This window comes from Littorina saxatilis, linkage group LG2 (assembly GCF_037325665.1).
Source record: "Littorina saxatilis isolate snail1 linkage group LG2, US_GU_Lsax_2.0, whole genome shotgun sequence".
Classification (NCBI taxonomy): domain Eukaryota; kingdom Metazoa; phylum Mollusca; class Gastropoda; order Littorinimorpha; family Littorinidae; genus Littorina; species Littorina saxatilis.
In genome coordinates this window covers 10,879,360-10,902,689 of record NC_090246.1, presented here as the reverse complement: position 1 = coordinate 10,902,689, position 23,330 = coordinate 10,879,360, and the positions used below count along the sequence as shown (strand labels likewise).

General features: G+C 41.5%; 1 protein-coding gene across 1 annotated transcript in view; it reads left to right on the top strand.

Annotated features, from left to right (window-relative positions):
* LOC138957158 (protein sidekick-2-like) overlaps positions 1–22,810 on the top strand; it is a 66,554-nt gene extending 43,744 nt beyond the window's left edge. Inside the window, exons 6-23 of the mRNA XM_070328319.1 lie at positions 188–484; positions 1,216–1,356; positions 2,278–2,466; positions 3,793–4,410; positions 5,396–5,494; positions 6,712–6,903; positions 7,493–7,872; positions 8,688–8,955; positions 9,589–9,704; positions 10,570–10,756; positions 11,884–12,174; positions 13,365–13,563; positions 14,385–14,488; positions 14,837–14,907; positions 18,593–18,818; positions 20,133–20,248; positions 21,406–21,586; positions 22,662–22,810. Of these exons, the coding sequence (XP_070184420.1) occupies positions 188–484; positions 1,216–1,356; positions 2,278–2,466; positions 3,793–4,410; positions 5,396–5,494; positions 6,712–6,903; positions 7,493–7,872; positions 8,688–8,955; positions 9,589–9,704; positions 10,570–10,756; positions 11,884–12,174; positions 13,365–13,563; positions 14,385–14,488; positions 14,837–14,907; positions 18,593–18,818; positions 20,133–20,248; positions 21,406–21,586; positions 22,662–22,810 (3,824 nt within the window). The remainder of the gene's footprint in view (positions 1–187; positions 485–1,215; positions 1,357–2,277; positions 2,467–3,792; positions 4,411–5,395; positions 5,495–6,711; positions 6,904–7,492; positions 7,873–8,687; positions 8,956–9,588; positions 9,705–10,569; positions 10,757–11,883; positions 12,175–13,364; positions 13,564–14,384; positions 14,489–14,836; positions 14,908–18,592; positions 18,819–20,132; positions 20,249–21,405; positions 21,587–22,661) is intronic.
* The last annotated feature ends 520 nt before the right edge of the window (positions 22,811–23,330 follow it).

Sequence of the window (23,330 nt, the reverse complement as noted above, 5' to 3'; positions counted from 1 at the left end):
TGCAGTTAGTGAAGATGCATTGAACCAATACTCAAGGCTCAAAAGGTTACTGTCCTCATGAAAACAAGGAAAATTGCCATTACCATTTTTCTTTGCATACTGTTATAGCAATGTGTTCTCTTAGCACAAGATGGTAGACTGGTGCACAGCTTTGGTGTTCATTGTGTAATGCGCTCTTTCTCAACAGCCAAGACACAGATCATCCGACCGCCACAGAACCAGACAGTGATTCTCAGCACACAGGTGCGCTTTGAGTGCGGCGTAACGCAGGACGACAACACAGTACCGGTGTGGGAGTGGTTCTTCTACAAGGGTGGTAGCATGAATAATGAAAAACAGCTCAGGAGCACAGGTCGTTACCAGATCCTGGATGATGGAACGCTGATCGTTAACGGTGTTGCGGCTCAGGATATTGGCGTCTACAAGTGCCATGTGATCTCCACTGGCGGGAATGACAGTCGTATCGCTTCACTGAATGTTATAGGTGAGTTTTAGGTGTGATAGGGGAGGTTTGGATCCTAAAGCGTTAGGGGCCGATAGGGTTGAGAATGGGATGTATACAGGTGACATGTGATCTCCACTGGGGGTAAACAAGTAATATTGCTTCACTGAATGTTATAGGTTATTTTTGGGTGTGATTGGTGAGTTTCGGGTCCTATAGAGTTTGAGGCCTATAGCTGTAACCAGGATCGAAAAGGAAGGAAACAAAATCATCTTTTTGGAACATGATCACAAATGTCTGATCAATAAAAATGGTGATTGTTGTGCTTTTGAGTTGAGAACTTAGTGTATACAGGTGTCATGTGATCTCCACTGGGGATAAACAACAGAATGATAGCTTCACTGAATGTGACAGGGGTGACTGCAAATAACAAAAAACATGTTGTAAGCAATGCAAGATTAAATGAGGTTTGCTGTCTTTACTTTGCCTGAGATGAATTTTGATCCAGTTTTACAAGTGATATATTTTTACTCATTAACCTGATCCCTTCTGTAGGGCTAAGTAACGCCCAACGAAGAAACTTTACACATCACAACTCCCCATTGTGAAAACTGGATTATATGTTCCTTATCTCTTTCACTTCTATTTTCCCCCACTCTGCAATGCGGTGGTAATTATCAGTATGTATTCCTTGGGACGTGGACTCCATCCACGTTTGAATTTGGGCAGGAAGTAATGGATTAGTAACCATTTTCTTTTTGCATTTTGTGCAGAGCTGCCAAGACCGCCAACCATCCATAATGTGACGCTGAATGAGAACGAAAACAACAGTGTGGTCATGGTATGGACCAAAGCGTTTGACGGCAACAGCCCTCTCATCAAGTACATCATTACCTTCAGGCAGGAGAACCCCAGTAAGTGGTCGCTTTTGGCTCTGGAATAAGAAACAAAGTTAGTTAATCTAATGTTCAATTTTTGACGAAAGAAAACATTCACAAGTACATCTACAGACATGAGAATCCTACTAAGTGGTCGCTTTATGCTCTGGAATTTAAAAAACCCAAAGTGGTTAGTTAATGGAACGTACAATTTTTCACAAAAAGAAAACATTCACAAGTACATGGACTCAATGGAACGTTTGCAGTCAATCTGTTTTTGGGTTTAGGCCAAAAAAAAAAATAGGTCTGTTTACGGTAACATAGGCCAAAAAAATAGGGTCAGTAGGTCGGGATTTATTTTTTTTTTTTTTTTTTTTTTTTTTTTCCAAAAAACCATATTTTTACGTTATTTTGCAAAAAAAACCAAAAGATTTTTTTTCCCAAATGCCAAAAAAAAGTCTGGGGTCGCGCAAAAAAAATAGGGTCGGTCGGCCGGGTTACCGTAAACAGACCTATTTTTTTTTTGGCCTTATGCTCTAGAACTTTCGCACTCAAAAGCATGATAAGATGATCAGTGAAACGTTTGGTATATAGCAATGTAAAACATGTAGGATAAATTAAAGAACTTCTGAATTTTCTTGAAGTTCTGGCCTGTTTGAAATTGTCTGGAGTCAGCTGTAGGCTGTTTGCATGAATTGTGTACATGGGAGGTGTAAATGTGTGTGTGTGTGTGTGTTTGTGTGCATGCGTGTGTGTGTGAGTGTGTTTGCGTGTGTTACTGTGTGTGCGTGTGTTTCTGTGTGCGCGTGCTGTGTTTGACAGTGATTTGAAAATAAGCTTGGTGACTTTTTTAAACAGTAGTCCGTCAAAATAGTGAAGGAATGCAGTAGGGTTTCACAGCTAGTTTACAGCCAGTCAAAACAAATATTACATAATCTCCCCTTGTTTCTCCTGCAGATGGCAATAATGATGGGGTGGGATGGGAGGTGTACCCAGATGAGGTCCAGCCTTCAGCGACGAGGCACGTCGTGTCCAACCTTCAGCCGTCACGCTATTATCGCTTCCGCATCTCAGCCGTCAACTCTGTGGGCGAAGGCAACGCCAGTCAGCCCATGCCCAAAAACCCCCTCAAGATGCCCACGCAGCGTGAGTGAACTTTCATTTGACTGATATTTTGAGAAGATGGACTTCAATTTCAGAGAAATGTCTTTTTAATTTTCAACGTTACTGACATTTTGAAAAGGTCAACTTTCATGTCAGAGAAACTTTTGAATCATGTTGAACTTGATTGACATTTTAAGAAGGTGAACTTTCATTTCAGAGAAACTTTTGAGTTATTTTTAACTTGATTGACATTTTGAGAAGATGAACTTTCATTTCAGAGAAACTTTTGAGTCATTTTCAACTTGATTGACATTTTGAGAAGCATTTGTGGGGTTGTCTCTGATATCACTTGTTCTAAAAGCTATCAGATGAGTGTGGTAGTAAGCTGCATAAATCTTTGTTTTGTTTTTTACTTGTGCTTATTCAATTTCAAGTCTTGGCACTTTTACATTCTATGTAGGTGTCCACGAAAAAGTAAAGAAAAATATTCAGATTGACTTGCAGATGAAATATATATGTTGACGCATATTTGTGTTATGGCTTGGATTCGCTCCTCTGTTAATACCTCACTGTGTTTGACAGGACATTATTATCACTAGACTGAACGTAATTCACTGCTTGGTTTTGACTGTCCATTTTCTGGACACCATATTATTTGTATTTGTTTGTTGGCCAATTCTAAGACTGATATGTTGATGTAGTACAGTGGAACCCCCCTTTTAAGACTTCCAACAATCTGAGAATATCAGGTCTTAACAAGAGGCGAAGCCTTCAAGGCTCACGTAAGAAATCGACAAACAGTAACACAAACTCAATCACTCCGTCACACATACACACACACACACACACATAGTAAGCATAGGTGACACTGTGCAAGAAAGGGAGACACTAGATCTAGATCTGTCTGTCTGCATGTAGCCTACTTACAGGGACACGACTGCCAACTAGTCTCGGCCCGCTCAAAATAACAATGACCGAGACTTTCAGTAATTCCTTCGCGTGACGTCTAACCCTCTTACGTCATAATGTGACATCTTCAAATGACAAAATGTTAAAGTTTCTACCACAGACATACACACGCACAAACAAACACACACACGCACAAACGCACAGACAGACAAAGTTACGATCGCATAGGCTACACTTACGTGAGCCAAAAAGGAGGGAGTCTTAAAATGGGAGTAAATGTACAGAGGCTATGAATAAAAAATCTGAGAAAACAGTTTTTTAAAAAGGAGGGAGTCTTAAATTTGGGGTTCTTACAAGGGGGGTTCTACTGTAGTGTATGTTTTGTTTTGTGTACGGTTCAACATTCATATAACTAGCTTTACTTGTTGTTTAATTTTCGTACCTGCTTGATTTCTGCAGCTCCTAGCAGCCCTCCCAGGAACTTTTTCTGCACGCAAGGAGGCGAGGGCGAGATCGTCGCTACGTGGGACCCGCCAGAGGAGAGCACGTGGAACGGAGATCTGCAGGGCTACATTCTACGCTACAAGGTGGCCAACCTGCCTGACCTCACCCTGCGAGACATGCGTGTTCCCGGAGCCCAGAAACGCTCGCACACCATCCCGTATCTGGTCGCCTACAAGCAGTATGCGGTCAGCCTCGCGGCGTACAACGAGGAAGGAATCGGCGCAATCAGTAACCCGTTCTATGTTTGGACTCGCGAGGCCAGACCTACAAGTTCTCCGCAAAATGTGGTCGCCACGGCAACCAACTCCACTACAGTTTTTCTCCAGTGGGATCCTCCGAATGCTGGGGAGATCAACGGTCGTAACCTTGGGTACATGATCGAGGTTCTGAAGAACGGGACTCAAGTGCGCAGTTTCTTCGTCAGCTCCGACCCCAACAACATGGAGGGGCGGCAGACGAGGGAGATCTATGACCTTGCGAAGTTCACGGAGTACACCTTGACAATAGCGTGTCAGACGTCACCTGGCCCTGGGCCTTTCAGTCAACCGGTCACCGTGAAAACACAGGAAGATGGTGAGATAAATGTCCCTCTTCAGTTTAGTGAAATACCTGTGCAGTTAAATACCTGTTCAGTGAAAGCATGAATGTTTGTGCTACCTTTAGAAGACCTTTTCTCATGAATCAGATAAATACCTGTTCACTTAAATCGTGAATGTTTGTGCTATGTTTAGAAAACGTTTTCTCAAGAATAAGATCAAAAGGAAGACTATGGGGCATTCAGTGTGCTGTGATTAAAATGTATGTGCAATGATTTATTTGAAAATATAATTGTATTTAATTGAATGAGTATGAACAGTGGCTTTACTTAAAAATGTAAAGTATTTAATTAAATGAATATGAACAGTGGCTTTACTTAAAAATGTATGGATTTAATTAAATGAATATGAACTGTGGCTTTACTTAAAAATGTATGGATTTAATTAAATGAATATGAACAGTGGCTTTACTTAAAAATGTATGGATTTAATTAAATGAATATGAACAGTGGCTTTACTTAAAAATGTATGGATTTAATTAAATGAATATGAACAATGGCTTTACTTAAAAATGTATGGTATTTAATTAAATGAATATGAACAGTGGCTAGCAAATACACTCATCTGCATGTGAGTCTCTCTTCTACATCGTCACACCTTTATGGCAGGAAGACAATAGTTAAACTTTCGGAACTCTAAATTTTTGCACGGGTAACCCTTACAGCCCCAACAACATTTATCAGCCCGGATGTCACTTGACTTATTTTTCAAATTAAATAATGGCTCTTTAGCTTATTTTAACCAAAAAAGCCCAAGTCAATTGGTCTGCTGGTTCAAAAGATATGATTAAGCAGTCGATGATCTCAAGTAAGATTGAGTGGGGCTGTTAGTAGTACAGAAGTCTGCCAGAAATCTGATTGAGGCCGAGAGGGTTTCTGTATTCCTGTGTGTGGAGCTTGCCACAATTAACCTGGGTGTGCAAAGTGAAAAGCCTGATTCCCATTCTGTTTGTGTACGTGCAGTTCCTGGCCCTGTTGGAGACCTGAAGTTTGATAACGTTCAGGACCGATCTCTGCGTGTCACCTGGTCTGCACCAAGTGAAAGCAATGGGATCTTGACAGGTATGCAAATAACGCTTAACCCCTTCACTGCCCAGCTCATACTAGGTACGTGGTCATTTTCAGTTTGTCATACGCCCATATACGTACTAGGTACGTGGCATTTACATCAACGACATTTCAGCGACATATCTGAAAACTGAGTGGGAGGTAGTCACTGTCCAACTACTTGTAGGGGTTCTAAGCACAGTTCTTTCCCATTGACTGTTCGGATAAGTTAGTACCACGTGGCGAAAACTTTCTTAGAAGTGTTGAACCGATCTATAGGATTCAAAATGGCGGCCGAAAGTCGGACCTCAACTCGTAGACCTGTTTTCAAGCGATACAGTGTTCTGGAAGCTCTACAAGAAGTGATTTATGGATTACCACACAGAAGAATACTTTTATGGGCTGTAATGTGAGTACCTGATGTTTGACACCAGTTTTAGCAGTGTTTGTGTGGTTTTACGTGCTGCAATGTGTGTGTGTAAGTCCGGAAACTGTAATTTTTTGACAAAAATGGTCATTATATCAATTTTTACTACAACAATCTCAAACAAAGTCCAATGATCATGTTATCACATAATAGCCAAGGGTATAAGCAAGACACATGCCAAAGATCTAAGAGATATCTCAATAAATGATCGAGCAGTGAACAGATTAGTGAACCTACCAAAGAAAGCGACATTTTGCCCTGGCTCATAGCAATACCAAAATGCTGTTATACTGTGGCAGTGAAGGGGTTAATAATCTAAGTTTTGTTACCTTTTTGTCTGTCATGAAAATGGACAGTCAAAACACAAGAAAGGTCAGTTTATGGAATGTTTCATTATAGACAAAATAGAACATTCACCAGAACTTTGGTCTAATGATGTTCAAAGAGGACAAACAAGATACATAACAGTCAAATTATTATTTCCTTTTTCACTCAGTTTATTAGTTATTTGTTTTGCCATAAGCAAAGAAATTACATTATTTTTTTTTTTTTAAACATTCTGTGAGGATTGGTTTTTTTGTTTTTTGTTTGGTCTCATGCTTATCCTGATCTGCATGTCATAGGAAGAAGTGGGCGTTCTTCCAGTCAGGTCTAAGGTTAATGATTTTTGTTTTTTGGTTTGTTTCAACACGATGGAAGAATACCTTGTACGTTTTGACTGTAATCACAACCCCCCCCCCCCCCCCCCCCCCCATTTTTTTCTTACTTGTTCACAACTTATACTAAGTGAAATGTTACTGAACAGGCTATGTGCTGAAATTTGAGAAGAAGAACCTACCAGCTACGAGCCAAACTTTGCCTTTGCCGGATACAGTGACGTCGTACACCATACGCGACCTGGTGCCAATCACCAATTACACCATTTATGTCTCCGCCAAGACCACAGTGGGAGCTGGGCAGGTGGTGTCTGCTGACATACAGTCAGGTGTCCCTCCAGGTAAGGAGTTTTCAAATCAATATTGATCAGTGAAGATGATTTTTTGATTATGGAAGTGTATTCTGCCCACAATGAAATTCTTGGTACCTGCTTCCTTGTGTCACTGAATAATATGTCAGCCTAACTCCTTTTCCCGTTAGAGCGCCCAATATTTCCTGCTGTGGTGCCTGCTTGCAGATTCCTGAAGCATCCGCTGCGGACAATGCTATCTATGACACATATTTGTTCTATTTGTACAGGCTTCCTGTGATGTTTGAGCATTTATGATTTCGGAAAACTCGCAGTAGTTATTTTGATACGATTTTTTTAAATTTGAAATTGATGGAGTTACTTTCCATGGCACAGGAGGAAATGGGCTAAACTGCAAACAGAACAAAGTTTGTTTGTATGTGTGACATAATAAATGAAAAACAAAGATGAAAAGAGAATGCAAACACAGCTTTGTAGCTTATGACAGCAAGAGAAAGGCCATTCAAACAGCAGATGGCGATTTCAGTGGTGTTGACCATTTCCTGAATCTGTGCCTGCTTTATTTCCAGCTTTGCTTTACAGTAACTGACGAAGAAGATATTTTGCTTTTTCTTTCCAGAGTTGCCGCACCCTCCTTACAACCTCGGCTACTCCAACATCGGAGCTCGCACGGTGCTACTTCAGTTCTTCCCGGGTTTCGATGGCAAGACCTCCATCACTCAGTGGATCGTTCATGCAAGGGAGGTCGATAACGAAGAAAATGACGACTACCAGCAGATCTACACCATCTCAGACCCCAACGCTCGTGAAATATGGGTTCAGAATCTAAAGCCGTTTACCAAGTACCAGCTGAAGATCATAGCGGAGAACGTGGTGGGTCAGAGTGCACCCAGTGAGCCGACACGGCCGTTTGAAACGCTACAGGCGCCCCCTGGTGTCCCCCCTGGTAACGTCACGGTGCGGCCGCTCAATGCTACAGCTTTCAGGATCAGCTGGACTGTGAGTTCATAATCTCCGAGTCTTTTTTTCTTTTAATTTTTTTTTTTTAAATGTTAAGTCTTTATCACTGACTTTCATGTGGTGGCTTTGGTACTAGTTGTTATCGGTGTGGGTTTGAGGCTGAGGTACAGAGAGCTATATTTCTTTACTCCCTGCGTCAACAATCAGTGAAGACACAAAGCAGACGGAATAGTACCACCTTGTATGAACATAAATGCAAAAGGACCTGTGCACATGTTATTGTTAAAGATCCAGAATTACCAGCAACGGTCCAGTGAATTGGAAGCACACAGATACGTAGTGTGCTCATTCTCGAAGACAGCGTTATCCTGCCCCCGTAGTAGAGTAAAATTGTTGTGGCATGCCAAATTCTCACCAAAACAAAAACCTGAGAGTAAAACGCTCAGGAACACAGAAGAAGAAGATAACTGCTGTTCATATGATGTCTTGCATTCTTTCGATGAATAGTCTCTCTGTCTGTGTCATAACTGTCTTTCTCTCTCTCTCTCTCTCTCTCTCTCTCTCTCTCTCTCTCTCTCTCTCTCTCTTTCTCTCTTTCTCTCTCTCTCTCTCTCTCTCTCTCTCTCTCTCTCTCTCTCTCTCTCTCTCTCTCTCTCCCCGTCTCAGTCTCTCTCCGTCTCTCTCTCTCTCTCTCTCTCTCTCTCTCTCTCTCTCTCTCTCTCTCTCTCTCTCTCTCTCTCTCTCTCTCTCTCTCTCTCTCTCTCTCTCTCTCTCTCTCTCTCTCTCTCTCTCATGTTCTGCTTCCTCAGTTTTCAACATGCTGCCTTATAACACTGCACAAAATCTGTCCACAGCCTATACCGCGTCACGAGTGGAACGGCGTTCCAAGAGGGTATCGCATTGACTACCGCATGTGGAGCACAGAGGCGGAAGACAAGGACGTGGTCTCCGTGCATGAAGCCACATGGACTACGCTGCAGCTGGAGAATGGAATGAACATAGACTCTTACATCCTGGTGAACCTACAGGAATGGATGGACTATCAGATCCGCATGATCTCCTACAACGATATTGGCGAATCTTCTTACTCATCTGTCACTACTGCCAAAACCAGAGAGTCCAGTGAGTGTTTATAGGCTCTGCCCTGAAGAATTGAATTAAAAAATCAGTAAAATATCATAGCATACAAAGTAGAGCAAAACTGAGAAAAAGGTCTCCATGGGAGGCAATCACCTTGCTGCAAATTCAAAGGGCAATATACAGCTGTTGTTTCTCTTGTCAGAGTCTTCATTTTGTTGTCAGCAGATTAAAAGCACACAGGTTACGTGAAAAAGAAGCATGAACAATAAAAACGAAGTGAAAACTAAAGAAATATTTAACCGATTTTTGCAAAAGTGTACATGTTAGATTGCAGCTGTTCCTGTCAATGATCAAGATTATACATACTCTGCGGCTTACTTACTATTGCACAACATTCATTGAATAAGTGATATTTTCAGTGCATTAATGTGTAGATGCTGACTTCTGTAAGAAGAAAAGACAAAAACCAAGCTTCAAAATCTTCAAGTTAAGATTATGCGTTCTAAGAATTGTAAAATCTTAGCACATTCATGTGCAGATTCTGACTTCAGCGAGAACAACAAAAACCAAGCTCCAAGATCATGCTTTCTAAAACTTGTGATAACTGTAGTTGGATCATGCTTTTTAATTCTTCTAATGATTGCAAATATGACCCAAGTGCGTGTATGTCCACAGCACCGAGTGCCAGCCCCAGTTCCCTGCAGGGCAACTCTGTGGGGTCCACTCGGATCTTGGTCACGTGGGGCCCAGTACCCAGGCTGGAACAGAACGGACAGATTCTCGGATACAAGGTGGGTGTTTAGTATACAGTGGGAACCCCCCTCCTCTCCCCCCCCCCCTCTCCCCTCCTCCCACCCCCTCCTGTCAAGACCTAAACTAAATTGAGAAAATGAGGTTGCGAAAGAGAGGGAGTCTTGAAATGAATGGTGGTAGATTTGCAGACATGATTAAATGACCCCTCCGCCTGTTAGGACCTCCAAACATTTGAGAAAAAAAAGGTTGTTAAAGACAGGGGGAGTCTTAAAAATGAGGAAGATTTACAGAAGTTATAGATGGACAAATTAGAGTCTTGAAAATGAGGTAGATTTATAGAAGTTATAGATGGACAAATTAGAGTCTTGAAAATGAGGTAGATTTACAGAAGTTATAGATGGACAAATTAGAGTCTTGAAAATGAGGTAGATTTATAGAAGTTATAGATGGACAAATTAGAGTCTTGAAAATGAGGAAGATTTACAGAAGTTATAGATAAATTAGAGTCTTGAAAATGAGGTAGATTTATAGAAGTTATAGATGGACAAATTAGAGTCTTGAAAATGAGGTAGATTTACAGAAGTTATACATGGACAAATTAGAGTCTTGAAACAGGGGTTAATTGTATTTTTGAAGGGGAAAATGCTTTGAAAGCAGGTTGGTGATGAAGGAATGTTGTACTCTATTGTTTGTTTGTGGGAGTTTAAAGCAGTGGCTTGAGCTGGTAGGTGGGGGAAGATGATTCATTAATCGTGCACACTGATAGGATGTGTGTGTGGTGTATGTGTGTGCGTGTGTGTCTGTGTGTGTATGTATGTGATGTGAGTGTACATGTATGTTTTGCACATGCTCAGCCTTACCATTTCTTTTCCATGAACTCCCAGTGTTGTTAATATCTTTCAGGTGCTGTACAAACCATCAGAAAGCATTAATACACAGATGTTTGAAAACGTGGAAGGGGTGAACACCCTGAATGTCACATTAGAAGGACTGCGCAAATTCGTGTCGTACAAGATGGAGATTCTGGCCTACACACGCATGGGGGATGGGCGACTTAGTGGGCACATCATCAGAAAAACGGATGAAGATGGTGAGAGTCATGTCTGTTTTTTCTGTTGTTACATTTAGTCAAGTTTTGACTAAATGTTTTAACATAGAGGGGGGAATCGAGACGAGGGTCGTGGTGTATGTGTGTCTGTCTGTCTGTCTGTCTGTCTGTCTGTCTGTCTGTCTGTCTGTGTGTGTGTGTAGAGCGATTCAGACTAAACTACTGGACCGATCTTTATGAAATTTGACATGAGAGTTCCTGGGTATGATATCCTCAGACGTTTTTTTAATTTTTTTTGATAAATGTCTTTGATGACGTCATATCCGGCTTTTCGTGAAAGTTGAGGCGGCACTGTCACGCTCTCATTTTTCAACCAAATTGGTTGAAATTTTGGTCAAGTAATCTCCGACGAAGCCCGGACTTCGGTATTGCATTTCAGCTTGGTGGCTTAAAAATTAATTAATGACTTTGGTCATTAAAAATCTGAAAATTGTAAAAAAATTAATTTTTTTATAAAACGATCCAAATTTACGTTCATCTTATTCTCCATCATTTTCTGATTCCAAAAACATATAAATATGTTATATTTGGATTAAAAAGAAGCTCTGAAAATTAAAAATATAAAAATTATGATCAAAATTAAATTTTCGAAATCAATTTAAAAACACTTTCATCTTATTCCTTGTCGGTTCCTGATTCCAAAAACATATAGATATGATATGTTTGGATTGAAAACACGCTCAGAAAGTTAAAACGAAGAGAGGTACAGAAAAGCGCGCTATCCTTCTCAGCGCAACTACTACCCCGCTCTTCTTGTCAATTTCACTGCCTTTGCCATGAGCGGTGGACTGACGATGCTACGAGTATACTGTCTTGCTGGGTTGCATTGGGTTCAGTTTCATTCTGTGAGTTCGACAGCTACTTGACTAAATGTTGTATTTTCGCCTTACGCGACTTGTTTTTGTTTGGGTTCTTCCTGCATTTGGGTGTGTGTGGGGGTTATGCATGTGTTGTGTGTGTGGGGGGAAGAGGGGAGAGAGGGTATGTGTATGTATCTGATTGTCTGACCGTGTTTGTGTATCGCACTGGTTTATTTCTTGTGAAGTAGAGTCAAATACGATTTTTGTGTGCGTTTTTTTGTCATTAATTTTTTTTCCTTTTTTTGACAGTGCCTGGTCCACCAATCATCATCTACTTTCCCAACGTAACGTACACCTCAGCCATCATCGTGTGGAGCTCCCCTAGCGATCCTAACGGAATCATCACCGGTTACAAGGTGTCCTATCGCAAACATGATGAGACCAACTCAGAACTGGAGAGCGAGCTAGGTCCCAGAATTTTTGAGTACAGCGTTGACGCCCTGCAGAGAGAGACGCGGTATGTCTTCTCCGTGACGGCCAGGACTCGCCTGGGATGGGGCGAAACCGCCAGCTTGCCTGTCTTGACCATGCTCAACAGAGGTAATTTTTATTGTGTGAAAGGAGGATTACTGAAACCTGAACCAGAAATCAGGGCCTGGTAGATCAGTTGGTAGAGCACTGGACTTGTGATCAGCGGGTTAGGGTTTCGAATCCGGGCCAGGACGGACACGGGTCAATTTTATGTGCAGACTCAGACGGTATCCATGGTTCACGTAAAAGACCTCGGTCATTCTGCCATAAGTGCAGGTGGCTGATTACATCTAAACACGCACACACCTGGGTAGCGCAACTCTGTTGCTACTAGTTTTCCACTGGGATGAAGCGACCCAAAATTTCCTAGCGATAGGACAATAAAGTAATGAAAATGAAAAAAATGAAAACACCTGTGGAAGGTGCAGTCATGGATTTCAATCACAATCTTGAAAAAAAAAATTCTGAGAAGGCAAAACTAAAGACCTGCAGATTATATCTGGACCACAAGTTTAAGATATACTGTTGGAAGCAAGATTTCACGCATAAGTTTTGTGGAATTGATGCCTGTTTTTCTGATTGAATAAATGATTGATTTATCTTTGCATTGGCTTTGAAAAAAACAATATGAGTGCTTTCCAATACAGTGGTCCCTTTACCTCCTCGACCCTCCTCCCCCACGGCCACATTTTAAGACCAAAAATCAGGTCTTAAAAAGGGAAAGTTTCACTCTTTAATTGATGTTAAGGGCAGGGATGTAGCTCAGTCGATAGCGCGCTGGATTTGTATCCAGTTGGCCGCTGTCAGTGTGAGTTCGTCCCCACGTTCGGCGAGAGATTTATTTCTCAGAGTCAACTTTGTGTGCAGACTCTCCTCGGTGTCCGAACACCCCTGTGTGTACACGCAAGCACAAGACCAAGTGCGCACGAAAAAGATCCTGTAATCCATGTCAGAGTTCAGTGGGTTTTATAGAAACACGAAAATACCCAGCATGCTTCCTCCGAAAACGGCGTATGGCTGCCTAAATGGCGGGGTAAAAAACTGTCATACACGTAAAATTCCACTCGTGCAAAAAACACGAGTGTACGTTGGAGTTTCAGCCCACGAACGCAGAAGAAGAAGAAGAATTGATAGTTTACATGCTTCATTGACAGAACATCTGATCCAGGAGAGTCTTTACAGTGGCAAGATCTTGAATTGGGGAGGTCTTGAATGCCTTATGAAGCATGTTTTAAAGACAATCTTCCTTGTACTGTCAGGTCGACCGGACCAGCCTAGGAAGCCGACAGTGAACAGCCTGCAGATCCACGCGCGGAACATCAGCATCACCTGGCAGCCAGGGGCAGACAACTACAGCCCCGTGCGCAACTTCACCATCCAGTACAAAAGGAGGGACCATGAGTGGGCCACATTTCCCAAGACCATACCCCCCTTGGCCAACTCCTACATTGTCACTGGGTCAGTGTGTGCATGTGTGGGAGTGGGAGTGTGTGTGTGTGTGTGTGTGTGTGTGTGTGTGTGTGTGTGAGGGGGGTAGTGTGTGTGTGAGGGGGGAAGTGTGTGTGAGGGGGGGGGTGGGGGGGGAGTGTGTGTGTGGGAGAGTGATAGTGTGTGTGTTCGTGTGTGTGTGTGTGTGTGTGTGTGTGTGTGTGTGTGTGTGTGTGTGTGTGTGTGTGTTCAAGGACAGATTGTAGGAAAAGGCCTAGCCTTAAATCTATCCTCATTAAATAAAGTTCAGTTCAGCTCAGTTCATATTTTGCTAAGCTCATTGGCTGCAAGTGGTGAGAGTCATGAGCATTGTCCATTTTCAATCCTCTTGACTATCATTCTCACCAGACTGAGAACAGCAACGCTTTCTAATGTAAGCAAAGTTCATCATCTGTGCCATTCATGTTTGTTTGTCTGATCACTTTAAAGACCTGCAAACGTAAGGTTTTGCTTTGTCATAATTAAACGTTCCAATACCTTACTTTTCTTGTTTTTTCATTCTGAATACAATACAATACAATACAATACAATAACTTTATTAATCTCTAAAAGAGAAATTGCATTGCTGAGCTTTTGTGTCCGTAATAAAACATACATAAAACATTCAAAAATAAACATTTGTTCTTTGTCATTCATACCTTCTTGTGTTCTTATACAATTCTAGAATGTTAGGAGTCTATCTGTTTGTAGATTAATGGCATTCTTGATTTTGGAACGGTAGCAGTGTGTGTTTAGGGTGTTTGATTTGTTGGATTTACTCAAACTGAATGACACTTTAATCATCCACGCAGACTACGGCCCAACACTTTCTACCAATTTCGTGTTGCTGCTACCAACGACATCGGAATGAGCGATTACAGTCAGGAGTCTGCTTCGGCCATCACTGAGTCAGACAGTGAGTCACTTCCTTCATCTTGCTTTATTGCTGCTGTGTTTTTTTGTTGTTGTTGTTTGTTTTTGGTTTTGGGGGGGGGTCTATTTTTTGTATGAAATGGAAAAATCTGTCTCCTGTGTGTGTGTGTGTGTGTGTGTGTGTGTGTGTGTGTGTGTGTGTGTGTGTGTGTGTGTGTGTGTTTATGCATTGTGATAGAGAGAGGAGGGGGGGGCTGTGAGTCTGTGGAGCATTGCTGTGTGTCATATCCCAGCATTTCAGAAGCTGTAACAATAATTGTTTTGCTTGAATTTTGTTTTTCTTCTATTCTCTTCTTTCCTTCCTTTTCATCTACTTGTTTGACATGTGCAGAACCAGACGGTGCGCCTCAAAACCTCAGAGTGGTTGCTCTTTCGAGGACTTCTATTCGAGCGTCATGGCAGGTAAGTTGTGTTTAGAGCCTGATACATATATAGCGAGTCTGTATGCGTACACAAGTGAAAGAGTAAGAACTAAACTCAATACGATTTTAGAATGATACAATTTCTTTTTCTTTTTTTTTAATATTTTTGTTGTAAATTTTTTAAGAAAAGCAACTAAGGGGCAGTTCTTCATTTTTGTGTTTAAAATTCTGGTCAAATTACTATTAAGTCACTGAGTTTTCTCGGTATGATTTTTTTCTGAACATTTGTTTTCTTCTGTCTGTGTGGTACAAGACTCTAACAATCTTTGAAGTTCTTTGTACATGTTTGTTTCTTTCCTGTTTTCCTGCTGCAAGCCCCCTCATTTTAGCTCGTGGAACAGTGAGAACATTGAAGGCTACCGTCTGCGCTTTGTAGTGGAGGGTCACGATAACTGGCGTTATGTAGCGGCCGACAGTGTGTATTCCAAAAATATCAATGACGGCCTGACGCCAAGGCAGACCTACGTCTTTAACGCGCAGGCCTATAATTTATTCGGAGGAGGGCCCTGGAGTCCGCCTGCCTTCGTCCATCTAGAAATGGGTACACTGGTTTGATTGAAGATACACATGCCTTCTGGTGTAGATCATTAGTAAATCAGCACAGATCTGTTGAGGATTTTACCTAGGGTAAGAGCACCCCTCCACTTGGTCACATACCCAAAAGCTACAGCTTGGCTGTTTTCTGTGCAAAATGAGATTTTTTTCAGATTTTTCTTATACTGAATGAATGTTAACCTGACACCCAGATGTCAATCTTCAAAATCCTTCAGCAAGATATTCTAGCTTTGCACAGGTATCAGCCTGGCTGTTGATATTTGGTATGTGTCCAAATGGAAGGATCCTTTTTTTCCTGTGTAAGAGCCCGGACAGATCTGTGATGGCAGTGCATGATTGTTTACCCCAGAAGGACGTTAACAAAATTGTATTGATCCTGGTCGGAGTTTGTGGTGAACATTTTGTGAAGGTGGACTGTGGCTTTGTGTGTGAGGTCTGCACATGCTGTCAGCTTTGTTGTATGCAGTCAAGAGTTGTTGTCAGTGTAGCTAAATTACTCAACGCTTGTATTTTCTTTTTCAACTGATGACAACATGAACAAGAATAAAAGCTTTCTTTCCAAGGACTTTAAAGAAGCAGTCGTGTTTAGCACCTTGGTAGGTTCTCTTTTTTTTTTTTTAACTAAGAAGCCGATAAAGAAAATGAAACTGAAAGCTGTTTTTAAAGTATTGTAAAGAAGCAGCAGTTTGTGTATTTAACACTATCCTCGGCTGGTGAATATTTTGTTTAGCAATAGAAGTGGTCTCCCAAACCATTTTAGACAACAAATTATCAGTTCACAAGCACACAGCTTGGCAACAGTAGAAACTGGTAAGAATATAATAGCAGCAAATCAAACCAAATAATGCAAGGCAATGCTTGAAAGAATTAAAAAGTCAAAAGAAACCTGAACCAAAAGCTGAGGAATTTCAAATCTGAATACGCTTGAGATTTCAGTTCGTAAAATATTGGAAACTATCGAGCATTTTTAAACTCACATTTTTAGATCATTTTTGCGTACAGTATTTTGGTGTCAAGTTGTGTGCCTTGCTTCAGCACATCTCAGTGTTACCACTTCTTTGATTCTGGCTTCACGCTGTTAGTCTGCAGGAATCAGTTGCAGCGGTTTTTTTTAAATCTGCATGTTTTTGTATGATTGTCACCCTGGTGATTGTGGCTGTATTCAGATGTTTTGCCCATGCTGAATTTTGTGAAGTTGGTTAAGTGTGAACTAGCTTCTTCCCATTTTCTGTTGTGAATCATTATTTTGTCCTGACACAGTCCTGCTGCTTGTTGTGGCTTGCAGTGTGGTCTTGTCACATCTGTTCAGCTGATTGAGTTGTGGCCAATAATGAAACCTTTCTTATAAAAAGACGATTAACAGTTGTCACACCTGCTGCATTTCATCATCCTAAGACACGGTCACGTCAGATGGCATCCCTGGCGAATGGTTCCACACAGTGCACAATTTATTCAGTGTGGAGAGATGAGTCCGAATACAAATTTGGACGAAAATGTCTCAATGAAACTTACAGTACAACACAGCTGGTTTGTTTGTTTGTCTCTTTATTTGCTTAACGCCCAGCCGACCACGAAGAGCCATATCAGGGCGGTGCTGCTTTGACATATAACGTGCGCCACACACAAGACAGAAGTCGCAGCACAGGCTTCATGTCTCACCCAGTCACATTATTCTGACACCGGACCAACCAGTCCTAGCACTAACCCCATAATGCCAGACGCCAGGCGGAGCAGCCACTAGATTGCCAATTTTAAAGTCTTAGGTATGACCCGGCCGGGGTTCGAACCCACGACCTCCCGATCACGGGGCGGACGCCTTACCACTAGGCCAACCGTGCCGGTACAACACAGCTGGTATCAATCAACAAAACTCGTGCTACCCCCCACAGGTATTCACTGTAGATCCCAATCATTCTCAGTGCAGACTTGTGCACATCTACGGTTTCTCCGTAATTTCTCCGATTTTTAATTAAAATTCCGAAATTCTGATGTTTTACTCACACACAAAAAATTGTACCTTTTTCTGTTTTAAGATGTTTTGACCAATTAGTTGGCCGTTGCGTTGAAAAGATGTTTTCCGATTTACCGGAAGCGCGCGTGTTCTCAGCATTGAGTCTTTGTTCTTAGACTTAGTTCGTCCAGCGTCCAAATGACGAGACCAAAGACATTTTCAGAACAAATGTTACAACAGTGTTGATGTTTCACCTTGGCTTGTTAATAAATAGTAATTCCCATTCTACTGCGTCATAGTGTTTCAGTTTGTGTGCTTTGTGAGCAAAATTATGTCTTGAACTGTTGTTACAGCTTACTACTGAAACATTTTAAAAACTACTGGCCCGCAGTGGGGCATTGCGGTTATGAAATTAAAAGCCCCTCCTGTTTTGGGAACCGCAGGAGCTTTCTAGTTTGCTGTTAGGTAGATTTTTGGTTCCTCTTTCCTGTCATGCTCTCTTTTTCTTCATGAATTCTTTTCTTTTTTCTGCCTTCTTGCTCATTCACCTGTATTTTTTCCAAAAATCTCTTCTCTTGCCGCTTGTCTCGCGATTCATGTATAGTTTAATCTGTTAGTGTTCTGATGTAAGTCCAGCAGTAGATAGGTTAAGCCTATTTTAACATACTGGAAACTGGTAATCTTCCAGTAGGTATTAATTTAGTTTTACTAAAGCCTGCTGGGACACAAGTAATGGGTTAGTGCATTTGTAAACAGGAATCGCTTGACAAGTGGCCCCCTTCATCCCCCCCTTCCTCGTCCTGATATGGCTCTGCGTAGTCGGCTGGACGTTAAGCAACAAATAAACAAACAAACAAACAAACAAACAAAAACTACTGAAATTTGGTTTGATTACTACTGATGAGCGGTGTGAGTGTGCACAGGTCTGTCAGTGAAACAAACAGTACGAAACAGCTTATAACTAGTCACAAAACATACCAGAAAATCCTGCTACCCCCTCAGATGTGTAGACACAAACATTTCTCAATGAAACATAGAGTAAAACACAGCTTGTAGCTAACCACAAATCTCTGCTGCCCCCACAGATATTTAGACAATAAAATCTGAGAGAAACCAACAATAAAACACAGCGTGTAACAAGCTCTGCTACTCCTCACAGACGCCGGCGGAGGACACGTGGAACGGCCAGTTGCTAAGTTACGTGGTGCAGTTCCGGCAGGTGCAGCAGCAAGACTTTCAGGAGGAGCCGGTGGAGTTCGACACCAACTCTGTGCTCCTGCCAAACCTGGTTATCTCGCAGACCTACGAGGTTCAAGTCCTGGCCATGAACATCAAGGGAAGGGGGCCTCCCAGCACCCCTGCCACCATCTATGTAGGAGAGGCAGGTGAGAATCGGCGTGGGTTGCTGAAAAAATCAGGTCACGATGTAGGTTAGGAATAATGACTGGTTGAAAAAGCTTCTTCCTCACAGGTCACTCATGTAAGTGAGGAAGGTAAAACAATAATGATAGGTTGCTAATCTATAAATATATAAAGATATCAGTTTCCTGGGTCACTTGAACAATAGGAAAATAACATCCATCTTCTGTGCAGTTGAGTATCACGCATGTTTTACTAGCTTTTGGCTGTGAAGTGGAAATTGTTGCAAAATTGATGTTTTTATATACATGTATCATATACATCTATCCTGCAGAAAGACATCAATGTAAGATGTAATCATTTGGTGTTATTTGTGGTGGTGTTAAGATTGCTGAATTGTTTCACCCACTTGCTTCAAATTCACCCACTTAATTTTGTCTGAATGTGATGTGGTGTTTGTACCATTTGTTCAAATCGTATTTGTTGTATACAGTTCCTGTTGCAAATGTATTAACGTTTAAGCCATACTTTCTTTGTATTTAAGATAAGTAATTCAGAGAGTGTTTAGATTTCTTAACTGCATGTAGCAGAGTATTTCTAAAAATGAACAGAAAAGAAATAGCAGGGTCAGGACTATGAATTGAAATTGAAATTATTTACATTTCGAGTTTGCAGATTTATCTTTAAAAAATTCTACAAGTTTAAATGATTTTCAGCATGTCACAGTTTTGATAAATCCAGTTGTTGTTGTTTTTATTGGACTTTCTGCTGCATAGCTACCTTCAGTTTGATAAAAATATCAAAAACAAATTGCTGTATGTGACAAGTGCAAAGATTAATTTTCTTTGGTATGAGATTTCATGTAAACAGCTTTGCAGCTTTATGCACATAGTGATATGCATTGAATTAACTATTCACACTCTTACCTGGCCATAGTAGTCTGTACACCACAGGCTTGGTCCCAAGTTGAGGAGCAGAGGGAGGGGGGGGGGGGAGGTGTGGGGGGAGGGCATGAAAGAGAGAACAAGAACAATTCTTTATTTGACGAGGGTAATAGAGTAAGCAGTGATCTGCTTGTTTACATCCGGCCCTCACCCTAAAGAGGGACTTAGTCTAAAATGACTAAAAAATAAACAAGTAAAGGAAACAACAAGGAGAGAGAGAGATACACGGAGAGGGTGTGTTTGTGAGAGTGCGTGCATGCGTGTGTGTGCGGGCATGTGCATTTGTCTGCTCCCGCACATGCTCAAATGTACATGTGCGTGTACTATTACCCATTCTTGAATCACTTATATATCACACCATCGAATCAATATAACTCCAAACCCTGTTGTTGCCAGCACCCACTGCCAGTCCCAGCAACGTACAGGCCGCCAACAAGAGCTCCTCCTCCATTGAAGTGACCTGGGTAGCTCCACCCCCGGAAACACAGAACGGTGGACTCTCTGGGTACAAGGTATATATGCTGTTTTCCTTATTATCTGCCTTGACTTACCCAAATGCAGTATACCTATTTTATACTGCAGGAGGTATAGATTTGGTATGTTTGAGGTACATTTGAGGTACGTACTGAAAATGTACCAAATCCTCCTCCCTTTCAAATCCTGTGACCGGCGGAGGCGACCACGGTGCAAGGGAAGCTCTATGGCAGTCTGGACGACCTACAGCGCACGGCAACATTTGCGCGGAGATTCGGCGTTTTCATCTGAGTGATCGACAAGAAGAAATCCTGTGACCTACCTGTTCTCTGTTCTATACTACACATTTTTGTCAAAATGGGGAATATATATATATATGTCATTGCCTATCTGCCATGTTTGCCCCATATATGTAAAAGATAGATGTCGCGTATACAGATTTTAACATGCAAATTGAGATCTAGAATCTTTCCTGTTAGCTCAGCTAAGAGTTTGGCGTGCATGCTTAAAAAGATTTCTGCCAAGGGATAAAACAGTGTGAGAATAGTGCATCATTATGAAAGCAAAAGCGCTGTGACAAACGTATACACAGAATTAAGCATCATACATATATATGTAATACTGATGTGTGTGTGTGTATGTTCAGTTTTACCCCCCGCGGGTTGGGGGAAGAATTTACCCGATGCTCCCCAGCATGTCGTAAGAGGCGACTAACGGATTCTGTTTCTCCTTTTACCCTTGTTAAGTGTTTCTTGTATAGAATATAGTCTATTTTTGTAAAGATTTTAGTCAAGCAGTATATGTAAGAAATGTTAAGTCCTTTGTACTGGAAACTTGCATTCTCTCAGTAAGGTAATACATTGTACTACGTTGCAAGCCCCTGGAGCAAATTTTTGATTAGTGCTTTTGTGAACAAGAAACAATTGACAAGTGGCTCTGTCCCATCTCCCCCCTTTCCCCGTCGCGATATAACCTTGAATGGTTGAAAACGACGTTAAACACCAAATAAAGAAAAAGAAATGTTCAGTTTTACAAAAACACCAGCAACAATGAAACAAAACACCAGCAGAAATCATCATCACATAATTTGTAATCTATGCAAGAACATACAATAACGAATGGCACATTTCTGTTTGATCTGCATTCAGACAATAAACTTGTATTGAATACTGAGCTGTCCTTTGTCTGTGTGCAGGTTTTATTTTACAAAAACAACAGCGGCAACGAAGTGGAGGAGCAGCGGATATCAGCAGAGACGCACTTCCTGCTCGAGGGACTGGAGACCTTCACCTTCTATTTCATCTCCGTGCAAGCCTACAACCTGGCGGGCGAGGGACCCCGTAGCGGTCTCGTCATCGCAAGGACGTCTGAAGGGGGTCAGTTAGTTTTCAGCAGTTTTTAGTTCTTCATAAAAAGACCAAAAAAAACATACTGTACTTACATATTAACTAGGACAAAAAAGTTACCAAATTGTGACTTTGTTGTTTTTGTTAATAGGTGAGTACAGTATTTTTTTTCTTCTTTTTATTTCTCGCTCTAACGTGCAGTCACCGACCCCCGCGGGTTAGGGGGAAGAATTCACCGACCCCCGCGGGTTAGGGGGAAGAATTTACCCGATGCGACTAACGGATTCTGTTTCTCCTTTTACCCTTGTTAAGTGTTTCTTGTATAGAATATAGTCAATGTTTGTAAAGGTTTTAGTCAAGCAGTATGTAAGAAATGTTAAGTCCTTTGTACTGGAAACTTGCATTCTCCCAGTAAGGTAATATATTGTACTACGTTGCAAGCCCCTGGAGCAATTTTTTGATTAGTGCTTTTGTGAACAAGAAACAATTAACAAGTGGCTCTATCCCATCTCTCCCCCTTTCCCCGTCGCGATATAACCTTTGTGGTTGAAAACGACGTCAAAAACCAAATAAAGAAAGAAAAGAAAGTGCAGTCACCATTGTTTTTCTGTTTTAGTTCTAGACAATGTGTTGTGTACACTAGTAAAGCATGCTTGTCACCAGCCCTGTAGGTTTGATCAGTTCGTTATTTGTATCATTAGTGTCTGTCTGTTTACTTAAAAGACCACTGGGTCGGCTTACTGTAAATGTAACATTTTGTTTTGTCAATCTACTCAACGAAAGCGGAGTGAGCTGACTATAAATGCTCTCAGAGTATAGTGTGGAGAACCCAAATGGGCAAACGAGCTCACACGTAACCAGACAATTCTGGAACGCTGAAGAAGAAGAAGAAGTTTTGTCAATAATTAAAAGTCCCAATAATCTACAATTCTTGTTTTTTGATTAAGCTGAAAATAAACAGTTAACAACAATAGGTCAAGGCTCTTGTGAATGTGTTGTTTTGTGCTGAATTAAAAGTTTCAAAAATGTAATCTTCCGTTTCTGTGTATTTGATGGAAATGTTGAGAGCGTAAAATCTAATGAATCTAAATCTGATTTCCCACAGTGCCCACCGCTCCGGGCCCCCTGCAGTTCACCAATATCACGCTGCGACAAATCACCGTGACCTTCCTGCCGCCCGTACAGCCCAACGGCAAGATCCTGCTTTACGAGATGGAGTACTTCCCCATCAGGAATGGAAAGCAATGTGAGTAGTTGTTCTTTATGAACAATAAAAAAAAATCTCTACACTTATCGTGTTGTTCCCAGGCCTCGGTCTGTGGTCATTGATGCAGATGCTGAAATACTCCATCTAGTGAACGACGAAGAAGAATTGATGCAGACGTTTTTAATCTGACGCCGTGATCTGACCCCTGGCTGGTCGCCTGCCCGATAGTTTTGACATGTAGGTCTTCTGGCCATCAGTTTTTCATCCATACAAAAATTATATATGTTTCAAAGTGTTTTATTATTTAATGTGTTCAGCTGTACGATGGGAAGATCTAAAAAAATCTTGTGGTCTGGGTGGCCGAGTGGTAAACGCACTTGCCTCGGAAGCGAGAGGTTGCGAGTTCGACCCTGGGTCAGGGCGTTAGCAATTTTCTCCCCCCTTTCCTAACCTAGGTGGTGGGTTCAAGTGCTAGTCTTTCGGATGAGACGAAAAACCGAGATCCCTTCGTGTACACTACATTGGGGTGTGCACGTTAAAGATCCCACAATTGACAAAAGGGTCTTT